We start from the raw sequence: 23,020 nt of genomic DNA, 5'->3' as shown, positions 1-23,020 counted from the left end.
TCCTATTTTTTTCTCCCCAAACATAATACCCTTTTTTGAGGTACCTGGGTTTATATCAGAAATGTGTAATACCTCTTTCATTGCCTCAATCATGCAACGAATGGCCCTAGTGGACATTAAATTTGACTCATCGTCGTCGACACTGGTATCAGTATCCGTGTCGACATCTGTGTCTGCCATCTGAGGTAGTGGGCGTTTCAGAGCCCCTGATGGCCTTTGAATTGTCTGGGCAGGCACGAGCTGAGAAGCCGGCTGTCCCGCATTTGGCATGTCGTAAAAATTTTTATGTAAGGAGTCGACACTTGCACGTAATTCCTTCCATAAGTCCATCCACTCAGGTGTCTGCCCCGCAGGGGGTGACATCACATTTATAGGCATCTGCTCCGCCTCCACATAAGCCTCCTCATCAAACATGTCGACACAGCCGTACCGACACACCGCACACACACAGGGAATGCTCTTAAAGGAGACAGGACCCCACAAAAGCCCTTTGGGGAGACAGAGAGAGAGTATGCCAGCACACACCAGAGCGCTATATAATGCAGGGACTAACTGAATTATGTCCCCTTATAGCTGCTATAAGTTATACTGCGCCTAAATTTAGTGCCCCCCCCTCTCTTTTTTACCCTTTCTGTAGTGTAGACTGCAGGGGAGAGTCAGGGAGCTTCCTTCCAGCGGAACTGTGAGGGAGAAATGGCGCCAGTGTGCTGAGGGAGATGGCTCCGCCCCTTTTTCGGCTGACTTTTCTCCCGCTTTTTTCTGTATTCTGGCAGGGGTAATTACCACATATATAGCCTCTGGGGCTATATATTGTGGTTATTTTGCCAGCCAAGGTGTTCTTATTGCTGCTCAGGGCGCCCCCCCCCAGCGCCCTGCACCCTCAGTGACCGGAGTGTGAAGTGTGTATGAGGAGCAATGGCGCACAGCTGCAGTGCTGTGCGCTACCTTGGTGAAGACTGAAGTCTTCTGCCGCCGATTTTCCGGACCATCTTCTTGCTTCTGGCTCTGTAAGGGGGACGGCGGCGCGGCTCCGGGAACGAACACCAAGGACGGGTCCTGCGGTCGATCCCTCTGGAGCTAATGGTGTCCAGTAGCCTAAGAAGCCCAAGCTAGCTGCAAGCAGGTAGGTTCGCTTCTTCTCCCCTTAGTCCCTCGTTGCAGTGAGCCTGTTGCCAGCAGGTCTCACTGTAAAATAAAAAACCTACCATATACTTTCTTTCTAGGAGCTCAGGAGAGCCCCTAGTGTGCATCCAGCTCGGCCGGGGACAGAAATCTAACTGAGGTCTGGAGGAGGGGCATAGAGGGAGGAGCCAGTGCACACCAGAGTACCAAATCTTTCTTATAGAGTGCCCAGTCTCCTGCGGAGCCCGTATATTCCCCATGGTCCTTACGGAGTCCCCAGCATCCACTAGGACGTCAGAGAAAAAACAATGTAGCCATGAGGAGCTCTGGGATCAAGTATACCCAGAACACTTCATGGCTATGTTGTTTTTTAAGTGGGGATAAGTGTGAACAAATGGGTCCTACAGCATACCTCCCAACTGTCCTGATTTTCATGGGACAGTCCCGTTTTTTTGGACTTTCCCACTGTACTACTCGCGTGCCGCAGTGTCCCGCGGTGGGAGGGGCAGTTGGGAGACTCCTATTACTCAGAGTCTGTTCAATGGAGACGGAGGGACAGGGGACACGCCAGCAGCTCAGAGCGCTGGTCATGCCCCCTTCAGAGGCAGCAAACGGGAACGTGACTCGCGATCGTAGCACTGACATGAGGCCACGCCCCCTTCAAATATGCCACACCCCTTTTTTCAGGCGCGCGCGTGGGAGTCCCGCTTCTGAATATTAAAATGTTGGGAGGTATGATACAGTGTGGAAAAAGGCGCTAATTCAGGTTGGGATTGCAAATCGCGATCCAACCAGAATCTTTATGATGGCCCCGCACCCATCCTGAGCATGCGCCCGCACTTTCTGCAGGGGTGCCTGATCGGTCGCGGGGGGCGTGCAACGCTCCGTTTCCAGAGAGCCGTCCTTTGTTTCTGCTAACATTCTGATTGCAATTTTTGCTTGTTAAAGGGGATGGGGGGCTCTGGTCAGCATGCTGGGCGGCCTTGCCAAGCGATGGGCTCCCCCAGCATGCGCGCCAAAGTATAGCAAATCCTACTAATTAGTAGAATTTGCTATGTTTACTGAATTAGGCCCCAGACCAGCGTACGTGTAATAAATGTTACCTTTACCTTGAAAGTAGCTTCGTACACACTCTAGGCACCATTTGTCCTCACTTATTCCCCCTTATTAAACATGTTTTTTTAAGGGGGAATAAGTGTGGATAAAGTCAGATCATACCTGAAAATGCCATCACATTTCCTGGGGGCGAAAAATGTAAACAGTTTGTTATCCATGAAAGACAGACCACCATTTTTTTTTGTTTTGTTTAAATAATTTACTGAACAAATGTAAAAAATAAAATAAAAATGTTACAACTGGATTCATCGACATAACATCAGGCCAACGATTGTCTGTATTGCAAGGACTATGCAAACATGACCGATATCAACGTTCAAATGTCTAGGACAAATGATGTCTAGAAACCGAACTATGATAAATACGACTAAGATAAAGTCCTTGGTAAAAAAAAAAAAAAAAAAAAATACGAGGGAGTCGAGGAAACATGGCAGAACAATTTCTCAAAAATCAAACAAAAAGAAACCTAAAAAACCGAGATGTAAAAAAACAAATTTAACAATTTCAAAAGTCAGCATTGTCCTGTGCGGGGGCCTGTGTACTCTGCATTGCTGAGCACACTCCACCGGACAGAGTGCTGGTGGGACGAGTGGGCAGGGTGGGTGTTAGTGTGGGTCCCAACGGAAAAACTGGGTGCTGGGGCGGAGTCGTTTCCGGCGGATAAGTAAAGGGTTGGTGGTATGGATACTGGGGCTGGGGGGCATGTCGCGCGTGCCGCATAGGATTTGGCATAAGATCCAGGTCATCAGAAAGGTCGTTATCCTCTGCCCTTCCCAATGCATCAAAAATTATGCGTTTGAAAGTACGACGAATACTTTCAGGCATTTCGCGCATCTGCGACTCAATCATATTGGCAAATTGCCGGGTGTTGTCCAGTGGCCTATTAAGCATTTTCTCTGCATGTTTGAAAAAGTGCTCTGAGCTGGTGGCCGCAGAACTGGATGTCTTTCGCCTCTGCTTGGATGGTGGTGATCGCAGAGACGTAGCTGCAGACTGCTCTCCGGTACACTCCAGTTCTGCAGCCTCTGTGGTTGTGGAAGTGTCCACGTCCAGCTCCGGGTTAGATTCCTGTAAAAAAAACAAAAAAAAAAACCATTAGGACCATGATTGACAATGATAAAGTTGAACATATTAATGTGACTTAACTCACCAGATCAATGATCTCATCCACCTCTTGCCTCATTCTCTGAGACTTTCTCTCTAGAAGAAACTTCATCTGATCATAGTACCATAGTGTCGGCTTGTAGACCTCATCGATCCCGGCTCCAGAACGTTTCGACTCAATCACTCGGCCGTGTTCCTTCACGAACACCGTCCGCAAATTCGCGATCTTCTTCTTCACCCAAGCTAGATCAACACCATTTTTCTTGGCTCTACTGTACTGGACCAATTGTTTGTAGGCCTGATCCCTCTTCTGTTTGTTGGAATAGTCCCTGCTGCTGACCTGCCACAGACAATCGCTGGCCCGATATATATCGATGAACCTAGTTGTAAAAGTTCGGTCCACGTTGGAAACCATTCCTGTGAGAAAAAAGAAAAACACAATTTAAAATACCAGGGAGAGGCAAGGGAGTGGTCCGGGGTGACGTAAATCGCTATCACTCATTCTATACACACGCAGCGATCTGAACTCACTTGCTAAGCAATCTGACTAGATTTTGGCTGCATACACACAAGATCTGAACCTGCGATGGTGACGCGCATTGCTATGGGGTGTACACATAGTGATTTGTGCTTAATGTCTAAATCTCCCCGTGTGTATGCCCCTTTAGGCTTAAGATTTGGTGTAGTCAAGCACTGAGAAGGAAAAAGAGCTGCAGAGCAGAGGACTACAGCAAAGTAGAAGAGAGTAACACACACTGATGACAGCACAGAGTAGCAAAAGAGGGTCAGGACAGAGTAGGAAAATGGAGTAGGCCCAGAGGATGTATTCAGTGTGTGCTGTGACAGAAATAAGCCGCTCTGCTGCTTTAGTAATACAGTATATGCACACATGGATAATCACTTTCAGATAGTTTATATTAAGAGACTACTGTAGTGACAGAACAAGGAGAATATGCGACTCTCTCTGTAATAAGTGATTATTACTCACCTGGGCTGATATCTGTAGGGATTTCCTCCTCCTTACACTGCTGATCACCCCTCACATACGTCTCTTCTTCTCCATCTACAGATTCTACCTTAATAACAGTCATGCTTTCACTCTAAATAACACGGAAACCAATAATAACACTTTAGTAATGTCTGGTTTCATGATATTAAACAGAATATCGGTGCAAAAGTCACTTTGGTAATTTGTTAATACCCTAAACCCCACCTACCTGATCCTCCTGTGGGGTCCTGTGATTCTCCTCTGTACCGTCCTGGGAATAAAGAGGACGGGGACATCTCTCTGGGGTATCTCTGTTCCTGGGTCCATCTGTAGGAGATACACAGAGACTGAGTACATTATTTCTGTTATCAGACAATGTGTGTATATAAAATTAAGCGTACCATAGCTTGATAAGGAAAGCTTAGTTTCCTATGCTAAATTTATATCTTTGAAGAGAAAGAGAAAGAGAAAGAGAAAGAGAGAGAGAGAGAGAGAGAGAGAGAGAGAGAGAGAGAGAGAGAGAGAGAGAGAGACAGAGACAGAGACACAGACAGAACTCTTATGTTAAAACCTTAAAGTTATCTCCTAACTGGCATCCCTGACAAATGCCTCTCTGCAATGCTGCAGCCTGGCTCATCATCTTCACCAAACGTACTACGTCTACCTTCCCTTGCCTACAAGCCCTTCACTGGCTTCTCTTCCCATTTAGAATCCAGTTCAAACTTCTCACTCACACAAAGCCCTCACCCACTCTCCCATTTACATCTCTGACCTTATCTCCCCCTACACTACCACCCCTCCTCTTCACTCCGCTAATGTGCGCTGCCTCTTCTGCCTACTAATTACTTCCTCCCCCTCCTACCTTCATGATTTCTCATCTGCTGCTCTCTCTCTCTGGAATTTTCTACTTCTCCCCCTTAGACTCTCCACAAAACTTTCAAACTGTGATCCACTTCTTCACCAAACCAATCCTAATCTCATCCTAACCTTCTATTCCACGCTCTCTGTCTACCCAATCTGTGTCACCCCTGTCTGTCTGCCCCTCCCCTTTAGAATGTAAACTCTCACGAGTAGGGCCCTCTTCCCTCATGTGCTTATCCTTTTCTTATTTAATAATCTTCAACTGCATCAACTCCAGCAGTCTTCTGCCACCAGTGTCACCCGCTGCTGTAGCCATGTTTATTTACCCTGTACTTGTCCTATATTGTCTTCAACTGTAAGTCACTATTTTTTGTTTATGTACTCTGTAAATGGGTGTTGTGGATCCCTTGTGGCGCCATATAAATAAAGGATAATAAGATTTTTTTTTTTTAAAGGATTATAGAGCTTATAATTCCTTTAAACGTGGTGAGGCATCTACCAATAGTGATTGATTTTTGGAGAGACACAAAAGCTATGAAATAACATTCCTAAGGTCTCCACAGTTACAAAAATATTTTTCTTGTTACAGTGTACCTGGCTTATTCCCGACTACAGCTCTACAAGGTTACAGTGTACCTGGCTCATTCCCGACTACAGCTCTACAAGGTTACAGTGTACCTGGCTCATTCCCGACTACAGCTCTACAAGGTTACAGTGTACCTGGCTCATTCCTGACTACAGCTCTACAAGGTTACAGTGTACCTGGCTCATTCCTGACTACAGCTCTACAAGGTTACAGTGTACCTGGCTCATTCCTGACTACAGCTCTACAAGGTTACAGTGTACCTGGCTCATTCCCGACTCCAGCTCTACAAGGTTACAGTGTACCTGGCTTATTCCCGACTCCAGCTCTACAAGGTTACAGTGTACCTGGCTTATTCCCGACTCCAGCTCTACAAGGTTACAGTGTACCTGGCTTATTCCCGACTCCAGCTCTACAAGGTTACAGTGTACCTGGCTTATTCCCGACTCCAGCTCTACAAGGTTACAGTGTACCAGGCTTATTCCCGACTACAGCTCTACTAGGTTACAGTGTACCTGGCTTATTCCCGACTACAGCTCTACAAGGTTACAGTGTACCTGGCTCATTCCCGACTACAGCTCTACAAGGTTACAGTGTACCTGGCTCATTCCCGACTACAGCTCTACAAGGGTACAGTGTACCTGGCTCATTCCCGACTACAGCTCTACAAGGGTACAGTGTACCGGGCTTATTCCCGACTACAGCTCTACAAGGTTACAGTGTACCGGGCTTATTCCCGACTACAGCTCTACAAGGGTACAGTGTACCGGGCTCCTTCCCGACTACAGCTCTACAAGGTTACAGTGTACCTGGCTTATTCCCGACTACAGCTCTACAAGGTTACAGTGTACCTGGCTTATTCCCGACTACAGCTCTACAAGGTTACAGTGTACCGGGCTCATTCCTGACTACAGCTCTAAAAGGTTACAGTGTACCTGGCTTATTCCTGACAACAGCTCTACAAGGTTAGTGTACCAAGTACCAGACATCAGCTCATTCATGACTACCGCTCTACTGAGTTACTGCATACCCATTGAGGATGGCAGTCATTGGGTCGACATGAGTTAGGTTGATATACATTGGGTCGACACGAGTTTTTTTTTCACAAATGTTTTCATTTTTTGACCTTTTTCATACTTAACGTTCCACGTGGACTAAAATTGGGAACGGTAATCTATGCAGAGCACAGCGGAGTGAGGCACCGTGCCCGAAGCATGACTAGTGGTTACGGTGCACTGATTGCGGTTTCCCGTCACTTTTTGAAGAAAACGACACCAAAAAAAGTTTTAAAAAAACCTCATGTCGACCTAGCGATCAAGTCAACTTAACGCATGTCCACCTAATGAACCACACACCCACCCATTGATACATGATGAAATCACAGTTATGTCCCTTGTACTGATGTATGAGAGTGTGGGGAGGAGACCGGTCAGATCTCTGGGCTCCTAACTCCCTCATTGGTCAGATACATTTTCCTAATTACTTTGTACGGACAGAGGAGGGTGCAGAATAAGATTCTATAATAACAAGTGTTTATTACTCACCTGTGCTGATATCTGTAGGGCTCTCCTCCACGTTACATGGCTGATCACTCATATACATCTCATCTTCACCCTCTATAACTTCCACCTTAATATCAGTCATGTCTTCACCCTATTTTACCCACAAAAAAATAAAGTACTACTAAGTGTGAAAATGTATTTTTAATATCAGTGTAGCATTTTGGTGTATATTACTGTCAATTACAAAACTATATTAAGGTACTAAAATTTCTAAGGATGCACACTGTAATACATGATCTCACACCACGTAAAATAAGACACTCCAAGTACAGGTAGGAGGAAGGTATAACCTTAACATCTACTGAGTTTTTGCAAGATGTGGCATGTCAGGCATAGAGAATAAATGTATTAACCTGGTGTGACGACATGTGACGACACAGCTGGCGCGTCGTGTCGCTCAGTGGTAAAAGACACGTGGTTACTTTCCTAGCCCTGGTCCTACACATGGACTTCATCAATTGCCAATATGTTATTAGTTATATGTTAGGCAATATTGTATTATATTGTATGATATTGTTACAAGGGTACAGTTATGTTTTCAATGTATATATATGAATGTATTGGTTATTCTGCTATAGTTTGTAAAATAATGTTTCCCCATGTGACGATCAGATAACCTATGTATTTGCTCTGTCTGGGAAGATACAGCCAGTCTCAGATGTCAGGCCATACACCCCCCTCATTCTTCCCCACACAATGGATTCCAGGCCACACAATCAGATTAAGTAAGATTACTTTAGTTAACATCTATTGTGGCCTAGGGGACATGCCTGGGCATGTGAAAATAGGGTTGCTCTGAAACTGTCTGGGGGTGTCGCCTTATTGTAGAAAAGACAAAGGTTTGATAATAGCAAAAAGGGGAGATCTGAGACAGAAGTTGAGAGAGTGGCAGGAGACTGACTAAGAAGTAATGTTCTGTCAGGAGCTCCAGGAGGGATTGTCGTGTAGAATTGGATCACAGAAGTGTGCTGAGCTGTTTATAACCCATTCTGTTCAATAAACCACTGTTGGTTTTCATCTACCACCGTGACTGAGTGATTTGGAACCCAGTATCCTCACATTTGGTGGCAGTGATGGGATCACTCAGGTTACAAGCATGGATGCAAGATATTACAGCAGATTGGAGGCAGCAGCACAATATTACAAAGACATCAAGAAGGGAGTCCTGCAAGGACTGTGTCATGGAAGAAAAATTGTAATCAACACAGTGGATACCAAGGAATCCCTAATTGGAAAACTGGCTCAATGGGACGTTGAGCACCCTTGTGATAAGGAGGAAGAAGAGGATATGGTCCAGGCCTCAGCGGAGGAGACCAGTAATGGAACCAGGGCAGTGGAGCTTGTGGTTGGAAGTTTTTCAGCATATCGGCAGGCTGGGAAGCCGGATCTTTTATTTATAGTTTCCAAAATGCAGTACATTTGGGAGTACTGGAATGAAGCTCAGTGGGAAATCAGCAGGTGGAGAGTATCCAGCATACAGGACAAGTTGTGTCATCTGGGGAATGCGTTCATGCACTGCAGAAGTGAAGCAGCCACATGGAATCTGCTGGGGGAGCCAGAGTTTGAGGAATTCAGGGAGGAAGTGATCGCCACAGTGGCCCAAATGACACAAAGGATACGATATACAGAGACGGAGGGGCAAGTGCAGAGTAAATTGCCTTCCCGGACAGAGCCAAAGGAAGTGGCATTGGATCAGGGGCCCCTAGATACCCCAGCATGGCGAGACCAGGGTTACAGGGTGGATGCGGAAAGGCACCACCTGCAACAGCTTCTCCCATACCCAAGGGAAGAAGTTGCCCAGTGGTCTATATGGAAGGAAGCACGCGTTGAAGTGAAGAAAGCAGTGAGCACAATCCAGGCACCCCAGGAGGAACTGCACTACAACTTCCCTGTTGCTGAGACGGAAGATGAGGACTTAGTGAGAGAGCGTCAAGAACTGTCTGCCCAGTATGTTACACTGGAAAAGGATGACCTTGACCAGGTTGATGCAAGGAAGCACTGTCTGCAACCCGTTCTCTTGTCCCTGGGGGAATGTCGCAGTAAAACACTTGGTGACCAGTCTGAGCTGTGTTACAACTGGCCATTTGCGGGCTTGGAGGATATAGAAACCATCGCAGAGTGCCAGCGAGACATTGAGGAAGAAGTTGCCACTATCACCCGACCACCACTTCAGCAACAGAGCCTCCAAGGGAATCCTTCAGGTGAGCACCAACCAGTCCTGGCTATTGAGCCATTTACAGTGTTGTGTTTGGGGGAGGCTACTGAAAATGAGAAGGAAGTGGGGTCTGTCATCCAAACACCCCAGGAGAAGATGCACTATGCCTTCCTATTGGCAGAGGTGGAAGAGGAGATCTCTGCGAGGGCAGCAGTAGGTGGTAATGTACCAACTATAAGCATGGTTAGGGCAAAGAGTGTCTCACTTCAGGCTGATCAGCATATTCGGCTGAGGGAGGCCTATTGTGAAGCTATGTTCATTGCTGCCCCCGTTATTTTATCAGAAAAGGATGTTCAGGAAGGGCCCAGTGTATCCCCAGCTACTGCATCTCTCCCAGAAGATTCTGGAGGTCTGTTCCCATTCAGTGAACTTGATGGTAAGGAGCTGCAGTCTGAATGCCAGAATCTTCCCTATGACTCAGAGAAAATCCAGGGATCAGACCTGGTGAAAATAGCATCAGCTCAGGAACTGGAAGGGAACATGTTGCTCTACTCTAGGGCACCTGAATGTGTTTTGGACTGGCATTGTGTGCAAGGTGAAATTACTGACTCTAACCAGGGCAATGGTGTTCAGCCAGGACATGTAGCAGTGAATGGAGAAGGTAATGCCACTGTCCCTGTGAACCTACATCCATGTTCCAGTACAACCATGGTCGAGTTGGTGGGTACACACAAGGGAGGTGAGCAGATTGTACTCCAGGTCAAAGCATACAGGACTCAGAGTAGGATCCCACAAAGTACCAAGCCAGCCAGGCTGGAGGAAGCATTTACCCAGGATAGCACAGAAGAAACTTCTGGCATGCAGGAATCCCCATTGTGCCCTGACAATTACCATACCCGTGGATCATGTTTGGGGGAGGGAAGCCACTGTCCTGATGCACCAGAGGTGATGGAAGTGGGGTTCCCAGGGAATACATTGTTGGGGAGGGAGAGTGAGGGCCCCAGAGATCAGATTTTGTTTATGGAGGAAAATTGTGACTATCTGCAATGTGAGGTTACCCAGTTGGGTGTAGGGGAATTATTAGGTCCCCAGGTGCAGTTATGGGACTTATTGAATTACACTGTTGCACATGCTGTTACCCCAACCCAGCGGCTGTCTACAAAGGGGACTTTGATTAATATATTTGGATTTGACACCGGGGGGAAATACAAGAACTATGGACTGCTGATCACGTTTCCACCGGACCCTGGTAAGACTGTATTGATTTATGTACTGTGGGCCACGCACCCACCAGACCGGGGAAAGAAATTCCCACACAAGCCTCATGACAATTACCACAGACTTTGGACCTGGGACGCTGGTGGGCTCCGTACAAACTGTAAAGTGCTATTCCCAAAAACCACCAGACCCACATGAGAAACCAGCCAGTCATTGTTATGATGGGGCACAGACTGTCTGATGTAGAAGAGCATCACTGCGCTCAGCAAACTTAATCTACTTAGGACACAGGGCGAGAAAGTAGGGGAAGGTAATGTGACGACATGTGATGACACAGCTGGCGCGTCGTGTCGCTCAGTGGTAAAAGACACGTGGTTACTTTCCTAGCCCTGGTCCTACACATGGACTTCATCAATTGCCAATATGTTATTAGTTATATGTTAGGCAATATTGTATTATATTGTATGATATTATTGTTACAAGGGTACAGTTATGTTTTCAATGTATATATATGAATGTATTGGTTATTCTGCTATAGTTTGTAAAATAATGTTTCCCCATGTGACGATCAGATAACCTATGTATTTGCTCTGTCTGGGAAGATACAGCCAGTCTCAGATGTCAGGCCATACACCCCCCTCATTCTTCCCCACACAATGGATTCCAGGCCACACAATCAGATTAAGTAAGGTTACTTTAGTTAACATCTATTGTGGCCTAGGGGACATGCCTGGGCATGTGAAAATAGGGTTGCTCTGAAACTGTCTGGGGGTGTCGCCTTATTGTAGAAAAGACAAAGGTTTGATAATAGCAAAAAGGGGAGATCTGAGACAGAAGTTGAGAGAGTGGCAGGAGACTGACTAAGAAGTAATGTTCTGTCAGGAGCTCCAGGAGGGATTGTCGTGTAGAATTGGATCACAGAAGTGTGCTGAGCTGTTTATAACCCATTCTGTTCAATAAACCACTGTTGGTTTTCATCTACCACCGTGACTGAGTGATTTGGAACCCAGTATCCTCACACCTGGAGAAGGCATAAGGAAGTGAAAAACCAGTGATAAATGCAAGGTGATAAACGCACCAGCCAATCAGCTCCCATATGTAAATTAAGTTAGGAGCTGATTGGCTGGTGCATTATCACCTTGCACTTAACACTGGTTTATCACTTCCTTATACCTTCTCAAGGTTAATACATATACCCCAAAGATCTGCCCAGTAAGATACATCACCATCTCACCAAACTGCTGTAATATAGCATGAATTGCAATGCAATGGTATATATATATTATAATATGTGTGTGTAAAGTGCACAATACTTTCGTGTAATACTGGAATGTTACCAGGTGAGGTCCAACTGATTGCTAGCTAGTGTGCAATTGCTACAAGTAGTTATGTATAGACACACGTGCAGTTATACCAGGGATGTCCAAACTGCGGCCCTCCAGCTGTTGTGAAACTACATATCCCAGCATGCCCTGACACAGTTTTGCTGTCGGAGAATGCTAAACCTGTGTCAGGGCATGCTAAGATGTGTAGTTTCTCAACAGCTGGAGGGCCGCAGTTTGGACATGCCTGAGTTATACACTGCACGTGTGTATATACATAACATACAAGCAGAGATGCTGGAGCTAGGCTGCAGGTGGTGGCTATAGTGGGCGGGAAAGGGGGGGGGGAGGGTGTCAAGAGACTGTCCAGGTGAGTGAATGGTTATGGCTAAAATCAAGATGGAGAAAGGACCTCTGATGTCACCAGGGGGAGGAGCCATGCCTGAACAGGGTACCCGGAGAGTGACCTCACCACCGGGTTACTAAAGGGAAAAGTTAGTGGCGTAGATAGTAACAGAACTATCCCGCTGGCCTAGCTCCTCCCCCTGACATCAGAGGTCCTTTCTCCAACTTGGTTCTAGCATCTACCGTGAGTGAATACCCACAAGATCCAGGGAGTTTATAAGGGTACACACGCAGAGCAGTGTGTTGGACTTTGCGAGATCAGCGCTGACACAGGGTAATGGCACTGGTTGGACTGATCGCAGAGTGGCAAAGGAATGGTCACAAAGTAATGGGAGAGGACTCAGACTCTGGTACTTTAGGAAGCTGCTAATAGAGAGATGACCGTGGGAATTGCCCTAACACTTAGGTAGAGGAGTGAAGAAAGTGGCTGGGCAGCTGGCATTACGCTACAGAGAAGATACGCCTAAATAGCATAGTGTTGTGTTTAGGGCTGTTACGTGGTACACTGCATGCCAATTGTCACATATTTGCTACTGTTTGTGCAGTGTGTTGTTACACAATAAAAAGGTGAGTTTTCCAGGTATTATTTTTTTTTATAAGTCCTGTTGGAGAAAGAGCGCTATATTAATGAATAATTATTATTATGCAACTACCCTCAGGTATTATAAAGGCCAGACCAACGCATAAGGCTGATCTGTGGGCAGACCAGCTGGCTGGCAGAAATATAACTCTGGGGTCCTAACACGAGTGCTCGCTCTATACTGTGTACACAACCCAATTTTAGATCAATTGTTCCTTAAAACCAGACTAACAGAGACAAACTCCACTCTTGGCACAAGTCGGTTCCTTAGCATGCGCCCAAAACCCACTCATTCCACAGATGCTAAAATTCCTTTGTTATGGCCACCTATGCAGCTGCATGCACCTCGGTACCAGGAGTCTGTGTAATGGGCAGTATGAATGTAAGGCAGGTATTGCAGTGAGGATATAAGGACTATACAAATGGCACTAGGGGCTGGAGAGACTGTTATTAGGAACGATGAGGCTATCAGATGGGCACAGCAGGGTGAGGGGGCACTAGCTGGGGAGACATATGAGGAGGTGACGGCGGGAGAAATGCGGGGAAGAGCTGGGAGATGTCTGTGCTGCGGAATATTGGAGTCATATGTATGTGCGGACACTTACCTCCGCGCCACTCACTGCGTCCTTTCACCCGCGGCCGATAAAAGCTTATGAGCCTCTACCAAAAGCTTATTCGGCCTGCACGTGTGCGTCCCACTTTACTTCCGGTCCGTGCGTTCCAGCTTATTTCCGGTTTGTGCGTTCCACTACACTTCCGGTCAGTGTGGTCCTCCGAATCAGCGCCAGGCCCCTGCATTCTGATTCTACAGGGAGAGTTCCTGGCTGCGATCGCGTGGGAGGAGGTCGATTCTAGCTTCTACCGTGGGAGGAGGTCGCCGCCTGTGTCTCATCGAGTGGGAAGAAGCAGAGAGGGGGCTCCGTTGTTGGGTCAGAGAGCAGGTAATTATATTTATTATTATTATTTATACAGCAGGTGGTGCAGACTGTATTGTAACCCTGCTGTATTTACAAGGTGAGCCGTCCTGGGGCGCCTCTGTGTAATGCAGGTGGAGCAGACTCTAGTGTGGTGTATTATAATTTAGGCGAGATAGACTGTAATTATTTTTATAGCACTCTGACCTTTTACAGCTGTAACTGGGGATGGCCTCCTTCTGAGGTTCTCCACCAGTGGCTGATGGTCTAGCCATGGATGGCAGGGCAGGTGGTGATACTTTACTTTTACTTTTTGCATTTTACTGATCTTTCTCACCCTGCGCTCATGATGGGGCTGCGGACGGATAAACACTGGGCGGTGTGACTATACGCGTGTGTAGCTGTACAGATACCGGCATTAGCATGAGGTGGTACATCTGGCTGCTGCGGCTCTGTGGGAATTACTGCATATTTCGTGTGGATGGCCTTTCTCTGTTCATTTAGGGCCTGATGCTGAGATACACGTAGGTCCGCAATGTGGGTGTGCTATGGAAGGTAGATAGTAACTAGGTCGACATGTTCTAGGTTGACAAGTCAAAAGGTCGACATGAGTTTTTAATGTTTTTTTGGTGTCATTTTCTTCGTAAAGTGACCGGTAACCCCAATTAGTGCACCATGTCCCCTCGCATGGCTCACCATGCTTTGGGCAAGGTGCCTTGCTCCGCTGCGCTTGGCACAGGTTACTATTCCCAGTCGTAGTCCGCGTGGATCGTTAAGTATGGAAAGGTAAAAAAAAAAAGTGAAAAACTCATGACCTTTCGACATGTCGACCTAGTTACTGTCGACCTAGAGACCGGATCCCCCGCAATGTAGCCACATTCCTAATGCAGCCGCACTACTAACGCAAGTGTTCTGGTGTATTCATGTGTGCACGCAGCGCTGCCTGCTGCTTCCGTTTCATCACTAGTATAGGGGGTCATTCCAACCCGTTCGAACGCAGCGGTTCTTTGCTGCAATGCGAACGGATCAGGGCTGCGCGGCGGCCGCAATGCACATGTGCGTCGTTGCTCGGGGACGGTGGTCGCCATCGCAGAAAGTGATTGCAGCAGCGATTACATGAAGACAGGCGGGAGGCGTTCCGGGGCGTCAACTGACCGTTTTCAAGGCGTGGTGAGGCGAAATCAGGCGTTTGGAGGGCGGATGTCTGACGTCCATCCCGGGACCTTCGTCGCTGGATCCGTCGCACAGGGTAAGCAAGTCTGACCCTGGTCTTGTTTTGCAGGAAACTTTTTTTAGCATAGCACGGCTGCACAAGCGATCGCAGCCCTGCTATGCTAAAATACACTCCCCCATAGGCGGCGTCAAGTTGATCACACGAGCAGCAAAAAGTTGCTACGTGCGATCAACTCGGAATGAGGGCCCATGTGCACTTACACCTGCCTCATGCTGGGTGCAAGAGTTCCTTCACCCACAGCATACGCGTGGCTCAGAGTAGGTAGTAATCCTGGCTATATACCCACAGCACTCGGAGGGAATGGCGCTCTGGCCTGTGTTCGCATTGTTGCTGCCCAGTTACCACCCAGATGACCCTATTTCATGGACAGCGAGAAACAGCAGAGATCTGTCCAATGAAGCACATAGATATACAGTACTCCTCTCCGATCCTCTTTTATTATAATAATAATAATAATAATTTTATTTATATAGCGCTCTTTCTCCAATAGGACTCAAGGCGCTTAACAGATACACAGCATAATATAGTACAGAAAATTAATGAAGTACATTTTTCATAAAATACAGAAGCATGAAGATACTAAAAGAAACACTATGGAAATGCTTGAGTAAACAGGAAAGTCTTGAGTCTACTTTTGAAGGATTCTATAGTTGGGGCCTCTCGCACTGTGCTGGGAAGTGAGTTCCATAGAGTCGGAGCCGCATGACTAAAAGCTCGACCCCCAGATGAATTACGGTAGATTCTAGGTACTGCTAAAAGTCCTTCATCTACAGATCGCAGTAATCGAGTGGGGCAGTATGGGATCAGAAGCTGTTTCAGGTACCTTGGGCCTTGGTCATGTAATGCTTTGAAACTCAGTAAGCCAATCTTGAAGAGGATTCGCCATCTTACAGGCAGCCAGTGAAGGGAGTAGAGGATGGGTGTTATGTGGCTGGAACGGGGCTGGTTGGTTAACAGCCTGGCAGCTGTGTTTTGCACCAGCTGTAAGCGTTGCAATTCTTTTGCTGGTAGACCAAGGTAGAGGGCATTACAGTAGTCTAATCGAGATGATACAAATGCATGTATGACTTTTGGCATATCATCTGAGGGAATTAGGTGCTTGATTCTGGCTATGTTCCTCAGGTGAAAGAATGAGGATTTGATTGTGGCTGATATCTGATGTTTAAGTGTCAAGCCATCATCCAGGACAACGCCAAGATTCCGCACATGATCACTGGTCTGTAATTCTGAATCCCCGAGTGTAAGTCCAGTTGGTTGGCTATGCTGCAGTCTTGTCCTTTGATGTTGCGGTCGTATTATAAGGACCTCTGTTTTATCCGGGTTCAGTCGCAGCCAACTGGCGCTCATCCACTCCTGTAGTTCAGCTAGACAGCCATTCAGGGTTGCTACTGGGTTATCAGTGCCCGGAGCAAAGGACAAGTACAGTTGTGTATCATCTGCATAGCAGTGGTAGACCAGGCCATGGCGCCTGATTATTTCGCCCAATGGGAGCATGTATACTGCAAAAAGCATGGGGGATAGTATAGAACCTTGTGGGACACCACATGGCAATGGCACTGGTGGTGATGAGTATAATCCAGATGATACTCTCTGTGACCTGCCTGTGAGAAATGATTTGAACCAGTTTAGGACTGTGCCATCCAGACCACAGAAGTGTATCAGTCGCTCAATCAGAAGCCCGTGGTCCACGGTATCAAATGCTGCCGAGAGATCCAGAAGGATTAATATTGAACAGTCACCTCTGTCTTTTGCCATCAGAAGATCATTTAACACACACACCAGGGCTGTTTCAGTGCTATGTCTTCTCCTGAATCCTGATTGAAATGGATCATAAATATCATGGGTTGTCAGGCGAGTTTCCAGTTGATTTGCAACCACTTTCTCAATAACCTTTCCTAGGAAAGGAAGGTTTGATACCGGTCTGTAGTTGGACATGCAGTCGGGATCTAAATTAGGTTTTTTAAGAAGTGGTCTAACAATTGCTTCCTTTAGGGGTCCAGGAAAAATGCCTGTCTGCAAAGAGCATTGAACAATTTTTGCAAAGACAGGACCGATTATATCCGTACAACCTATTAGAAGCTTGGTTGAGGCTGGGTCCAGGCCACAGGTGGTGGGACGCAAAATCCGAGCAATTTCAGCAGTGTCCTTTACATCCACTGGGTCAAAGCTGGTCCATGAAGGCAGGTAGCTTATATTGGCAGGCTTTGTAGTTTGGCTCTCCTTTGATGGCACTGTGGATATTCCAGCCCGGATGGTGGATATTTTATCTGCAAAGAAGTTTGCAAACTCGTTGCATCTTGCTTGGGAAAGGGTCTCATCAGTCTGCAGGCATGCTGGCTTGCAAAGCATCTCCACTGTGCGGAAAAGTTGAGCTGGCCTATTGTTTGCTGCTGTGATCTCATTTGACAGGAACTGTGATTTCTTGCGAGTGATTGTCGATTGATATTCTTCGTTATGCTTTATTAGTTTTATTTTGTCATCCACTAGGTTAGTCTTCCTCCATCGTCTTTCCAGTCTACGCCCCCTTTTCTTGAGCTCACTAACACTGTTGTCGTACCATGGAGCTTGACGATGTGGTTTACGAGGTCTTATACGCACAGGGGCGATAATATCAATTGCAGCCTTAACATCCCTATTATAATAACGGACTAGGGAACAGGGATCTTCACAGGCACCCAGTATAGCAGAGAGATCCATATTTGCTGCAAGAGCCTGGGGAGTCATACCCCTCCTTGGACGGTACCTGGTCAACTCCACGGGCAGAGATCTTATTTGAGGGGTTGCAACTGAGAACCAGAGGGAGTAGTGGTCTGACCAGATGACTGGGTTTATTTTTAGGTCAGTGACTTCTAATCCAATCTGAAAGACAAGATCAAGAGTGTGACCACTTTTATGTGTGGCAGAGGGAATTATCTGTGTGAAGCCCAGACCATTCATTGTGCACAGGAGGTCTTGGCCAAGGCGTGAGAGCTCATCATCCACCCATGCATTGAAATCCCCGAGGATGAGCCATCTTTGATGTTCCAGAACCAGGCCAGCAACAGTGTCTGCAATTTCTTGTAGAAATATCTTTCCATCTCCAGGTACCCATTTTCCCCTGTTCTCTCCCATTTCTATTACCCCTTCTTTTCTCCTGTGTACCCTCCCCTTCCACCACCGTGCTCCCTGTTCCCCTCTCATCATGACTTTGCTGCTATTGATTTCAGTGTGCTCTTTCCTTTTACCCCTGTCCCACCTATTATTCTGTCCCGCATGCTTACCACTCACATTCCTATGCTTCTGGATCTCTTTCCTGATGTCTTACTTTTGTTCTCCCAGTTCTTCTCTCCTATGCCACCCCTTTACCCTGTTCTGCTTTCCCCTGCCACCCCTGTGCCCCCTGTTCTCTCCACTACCACCGCTCTGCTCCCTGTTTTTCTTTCCCCTGTCACCCCTCTGCTCCCTGTTGCTCTCTCCCCTGCCACTGCTCTGATCCTCTTATCTCCTGTGCCCCCCTGTTCTTCTCTCCCATGCCACCCCTGTGCCCCCCTGTTCTTCTCTCCCATGCCACCCCTGTGCCCCCCTGTTCTTCTCTCCCATGCCACCCCTGTGCCCCACTGTTCTTCTCTTCCCTATGACCCCTCTGCCTCCTACTAGCCCTCGTGCTCTCTGTTCTCCTTTTCTATTCCGTTTACAACTACTGCACAGTACATGGAGTAAAATAATTTCACAGCTGATAAGAACCCTAAACTGAATGGATAGAATGTAATAACTGAAGAGGTGGGAGGAGAGAAAATGAGGTAGATAACAGTACAAAATCTGCCTGGCCTGGTGTTGCCATAGAGGGGGTCCTCGTTGCATGGGAGGCCGCCTACCGTGACTCCTCCCATCCACAGTCCAGTTGGTACCAGGTCTGGCGTTGCCAGGGAAGTATTACCCTCAGAAATATGTGTGGGCCCTGGCACCAGATGGGATGACTGAAACGGAGCAAATTTGATTAAAGTGAGAACAGACGCCATCATGTAGATAATAGGAGGTATGTATTACACAAAGGAGGGAACATTCTAAAGTTGCTACAGAGCTCTGTGTATAGCGGTGACACTGGGCTGTGTACATGGGATCTGTTGTGAACAAATATAAAGAATAAAAGTGGAAATCAAATATAACTTACATAAATGGTAAACTTTATTTAGAATATCTGTGTCATTGTTATGTATTCCCCATATAAAAGTAAATTCCCTATGGTATGTTATGAATCTTCTCATCAGCACAGCTGTAAACAGGCAGCAGGGAGCCACTCTCAGATAAAGTATCAGTGCTTCAGTCCTCTCATCAGCACAGCTGTACCCGGGCAGAGGGCGCCGCTCTCAGATATAGTATCAGTGCCTCAGTCCTTTAATCAGCACAGCTGTAACTGGACAGCAGGGAGGCGCTCTCAGATATAGTATCGGCGCCTCAGTCCTCTCATCAGCACAGCTGTACCCGGACAGCAGGGAGCCTCTGTCAGGTATAGTATTAGTTAGTGCTATAGTAGGGCCGAAACTAGAATTTTTGTCACCCAGCTAAAGAAGGGTCAGGGGAGCTCCGGCCAGAGGACCCCCTGAGGGGGGACCCACGGAGTACTTGCTCCCTGTGCACCCCCTTAATCCGGCACTGGCCTACCACCATGGCATGCTTCTGACTCATCATAGGTTCCCCACTTTGTGTCCGACCATCTCCGCAGCCCCCCAAATCCGGGGCACGTGCCCCCTCAGGGACCCCCTAGTTGTGGCCCTGCTTACAGTCCTCACAGGAACTCGGATATTACTGTGCCCACAGTATGCATATGAGATGCTATATACTCTCCCTATTTGTATATAGAGGGAAGGGGTTGTATTTATAAAATACACTCTTGTATATTATTCACAATTTAACTCCGAAAAAATAATATCAGTTGATCTTAATTGATCTCTCATTACAAAGGATTACACAGTATTGAAGGAGATATCTGGTGAGCGAGTGACACCCAGTAGCCATCCCTGGTTGTCAGGAGGACTGAGCAGAACCCAGAGCGCCAGTGTCTACACGTCACTAAAGTATACAAGAGAGAAGCAACGACCAGAAGATCCTGGAATTCACCAACAAGATCATTCAGCTGCTGACTGGAGAGGTGACTGCTGGGAATGGGGCATTATACAGTAACACCAGGGGAGGTGTCTGGGTGATGACTGGAGAGGTGACTGCTGGGAATGGGGCATTATACAGTAACACCGGGGGAGGTGTCTGGGTGATGACTGGAGAGGTGACTGCTGGGAATGGGGCATTATACAGTAACACCAGGGGAGGTGTCTGGGTGATGACTGGAGAGGTGACTGCTGGGAATGGGACATTATACAGTAACACCAGGGGAGGTGTCTGGGTGATGACTGGAGAGGTGACTGCTGGGAATGGGGCATTATATAGTAACACCAGGGAAGGTGTCTGGGTGATGACGGGAGAGGTGACTGCTGGGAATGGGACATTATACAGTAACACCAGGGGAGGTGTTTGGGTGATGACTGGAGAGGTGACTGCTGGGAATGGGGCATTATACAGTAACACCAGGGGAGGTGTCTGGGTGATGACTGGAGAGGTGACTGCTGGGAATGGGGCATTATACAGTAACACCGGGGGAGGTGTCTGGGTGATGACTGGAGAGGTGACTGCTGGGAATGGGGCATTATACAGTAACACCAGTGGAGGTGTCTGGGTGATGACTGGAGAGGTGACTGCTGGGAATGGGGCATTATACAGTAACACAGGGGAGGTGTCTGGGTGATGACTGGAGAGGTGACTGCTGGGAATGGGACATTATACAGTAACACAGGGGAGGTGTCTGGGTGATGACTGGAGAGGTGACTGCTGGGAATGGGGCATTATACAGTAACACCAGGGGAGGTGTCTGGGTGATGACTGGAGAGGTGACTGCTGGGAATGGGGCATTATACAGTAACACCAGGGGAGGTGTCTGGGTGATGACTGGAGAGGTGACTGCTGGGAATGGGACATTATACAGTAACACCAGGGGAGGTGTCTGGGTGATGACTGGAGAGGTGACTGCTGGGAATGGGGCATTATACAGTAACACCAGGGGATGTGTCTGGGTGATGACTGGAGAGGTGACTGCTGGGAATGGGGCATTATACAGTAACACCAGGGGAGGTGTCTGGGTGATGACTGTGTCATTGTGTGTGTCAGGTTCCTATAAGGTGTCAGGATGTCACTGTCTATCTCTCTATGCAGGAGGGGGAGAATATAGAGAAACACAGGGATCTGTACAAGGATGTGATGATGGAGAATCACCAACCACTCGCATTACTGAGTAAGAGGAGACCTCAATTTATTGTAAAGGAAAGAACAGTTTTGAGAGCCTCCTAGATAAACACATCATCTGATAATCACATATATACAATGTGCTCAGTCTCTGTGTGTCTCCTACAGATGGAGCCAGTAACAGAGATTCCCCAGAGAGATGTCCCTGACCTCTTTACGCACAGGATTTTACAGTGTAGAATCACAGGAGGATCAGGTAGGTGGGATTTAGGGTCTCACCAAATACCAGTGATTTTTCACTATGATTCTACTGTTATCTCTATTAATATCCGATATTATTAAAGTGTTATTTTATTAATTCTGGGGTTAATTAGGGTGAAAACCTAACTGATATCAAGGTTGAAGATATGAAGGAAGAAGAAGAGACTGATGTGAGGGGTGATCAGCAGTGTAAGGAGGAGGAAATCCCTACAGATATCAGCACAGGTGAGTAATAATCACCTATTACATACAGTAAAAGTCACATTCTCCTTGTTCTGTCACTACAGCAGCCTGTTATCATACACCCTCCTCTGTCACTACAGACAACTGAGGACAATGTATCTGCTCAATAGGGAAGTCAATAGCCATCAACCCATATTAAACGCCTCTCACTCTCACGTCATGTCACTGCGTTTTACCAACCCAGAGATCTGACCAGATTCCTCCTCACACTCTTTGGGGTATCTCCATACATCAGGAGCCATCAGCCCCTACTAGACCCCTGCTCTTCCCTTGACCCAGACATTTGGGGCCTAATTCAGACCTGATCGTAGATGTGCTAAATTTAGCACATCAATGATCAGTCTTCAGACATGCGGGAGGACACCCAGCACAGGGCTAGTCCGCCCCGCATGTCAGGCCCGACCCCACCGCACAAGTACAAAAGCATTGCACAGCGGCGATGCTTTTGTACTTCAGGAGTAGCTCCCAGCCAGCGCAGCGTCTGCACGCTGGCAGGAGCTACTCGTTGCTTTGAGGGTCGCAGCGGCTGCGTGTGACGTCACGCAGCCGCCGCGGGCCGCCCTCCCAACGGTCCGGGCATGCCTGCATTGACTAGACCGCGCCCCCTAAATGGCGGCCAAACGGCGCCATCCCGCCCCCTCCCGCCCAGCGACCGCAGGGCTGAGACGGCTGTCTGGCATGCGCTGGCGCACTGCGGTGCCGTCGCATGCGCAGTTCAGACCTGATCGGCTGTTGTACGAAAACACACAGCAGCGATCAGGTCTGAATTAGGCCCCTGAACAGGGAATGGAGACGGCTGTCAGGATCCCGACAGCGGCATCCCGTCAGCCATAAAACCGGCAGAAAGTCCCCGCTCAGACTTGTTGCGCTCGCCACACTTTGTGCCCAGTGGCAAGCTTCTCGAGGTTCTGTTCTCCCTCGGGTGTTGGTGTGGACCCACCACCGGAGTGGGAATACTGGGGAGCAGATAGTATTCTGACCACTGGCATTTTACCGGCTGTCTGGATTCTGGCATCTGGATCCTGAACGACGTGATCCCGACAGTCGGTTTATCAACTACATCCCCTGAACAGTCTCCTCCG

At 47.6% G+C, this 23,020-nt stretch overlaps 2 protein-coding genes across 4 annotated transcripts in view; one reads left to right on the top strand and one right to left on the bottom strand.

The window, feature by feature from the left end:
* Positions 1-2,421: 2,421 nt before the first annotated feature.
* Positions 2,422-13,724, bottom strand: LOC135054822 (uncharacterized). Of its 2 annotated transcripts, none has more exons than XM_063958198.1 (6): positions 13,622-13,724; positions 7,319-7,427; positions 4,560-4,657; positions 4,331-4,442; positions 3,389-3,759; positions 2,422-3,306 (listed from the first exon to the last, which is right to left on the bottom strand). In XM_063958198.1, exons 2-6 carry the CDS (start codon positions 7,416-7,418, stop codon positions 2,743-2,745), a joined length of 1,245 nt encoding a protein of 414 aa, XP_063814268.1. In that variant the 5' UTR covers positions 7,419-7,427; positions 13,622-13,724; the 3' UTR covers positions 2,422-2,742. The 2 variants fall into 2 exon arrangements, with proteins under 2 accessions (XP_063814268.1, XP_063814269.1); XM_063958199.1 differs by having other exon boundaries at positions 7,319-7,454; positions 13,622-13,714.
* Positions 13,725-13,737: 13 nt separating this feature from the next.
* LOC135054815 (gastrula zinc finger protein XlCGF26.1-like) overlaps positions 13,738-23,020 on the top strand; it is a 43,639-nt gene continuing 34,356 nt past the window's right edge. For both annotated transcript variants that reach the window (XM_063958187.1, XM_063958186.1), the window contains exons 1-5: positions 13,738-13,957; positions 20,106-20,292; positions 21,405-21,483; positions 21,603-21,690; positions 21,809-21,920. In XM_063958187.1, the coding sequence (XP_063814257.1) occupies positions 21,634-21,690; positions 21,809-21,920 (169 nt within the window). In that variant the 5' untranslated portion in view covers positions 13,738-13,957; positions 20,106-20,292; positions 21,405-21,483; positions 21,603-21,633. The remainder of the gene's footprint in view (positions 13,958-20,105; positions 20,293-21,404; positions 21,484-21,602; positions 21,691-21,808; positions 21,921-23,020) is intronic.

The sequence above is a fragment of the Pseudophryne corroboree genome, chromosome 3 (assembly GCF_028390025.1).
Source record: "Pseudophryne corroboree isolate aPseCor3 chromosome 3, aPseCor3.hap2, whole genome shotgun sequence".
Lineage (NCBI taxonomy): Eukaryota > Metazoa > Chordata > Amphibia > Anura > Myobatrachidae > Pseudophryne > Pseudophryne corroboree.
The sequence above is the reverse complement of the archived record's forward strand: the minus strand, read 5'-3'. Positions and strand labels throughout refer to the sequence as shown.

Coding starts and splice junctions, on each gene's coding strand:
- LOC135054822 (XM_063958198.1), bottom strand. CDS start 7,418: ATGACTGATATTAAGGTGGAAGTTATAGAGGGTGAAGATGAGATGTAT. Junction 4,443..4,559: donor GGACCCCACAGGAGGATCAG/GTAGGTGGGGTT, acceptor CGTGTTATTTAG/AGTGAAAGCATGACTGTTAT. Junction 3,307..3,388: donor TGGATGAGATCATTGATCTG/GTGAGTTAAGTC, acceptor TTTTTTTTACAG/GAATCTAACCCGGAGCTGGA.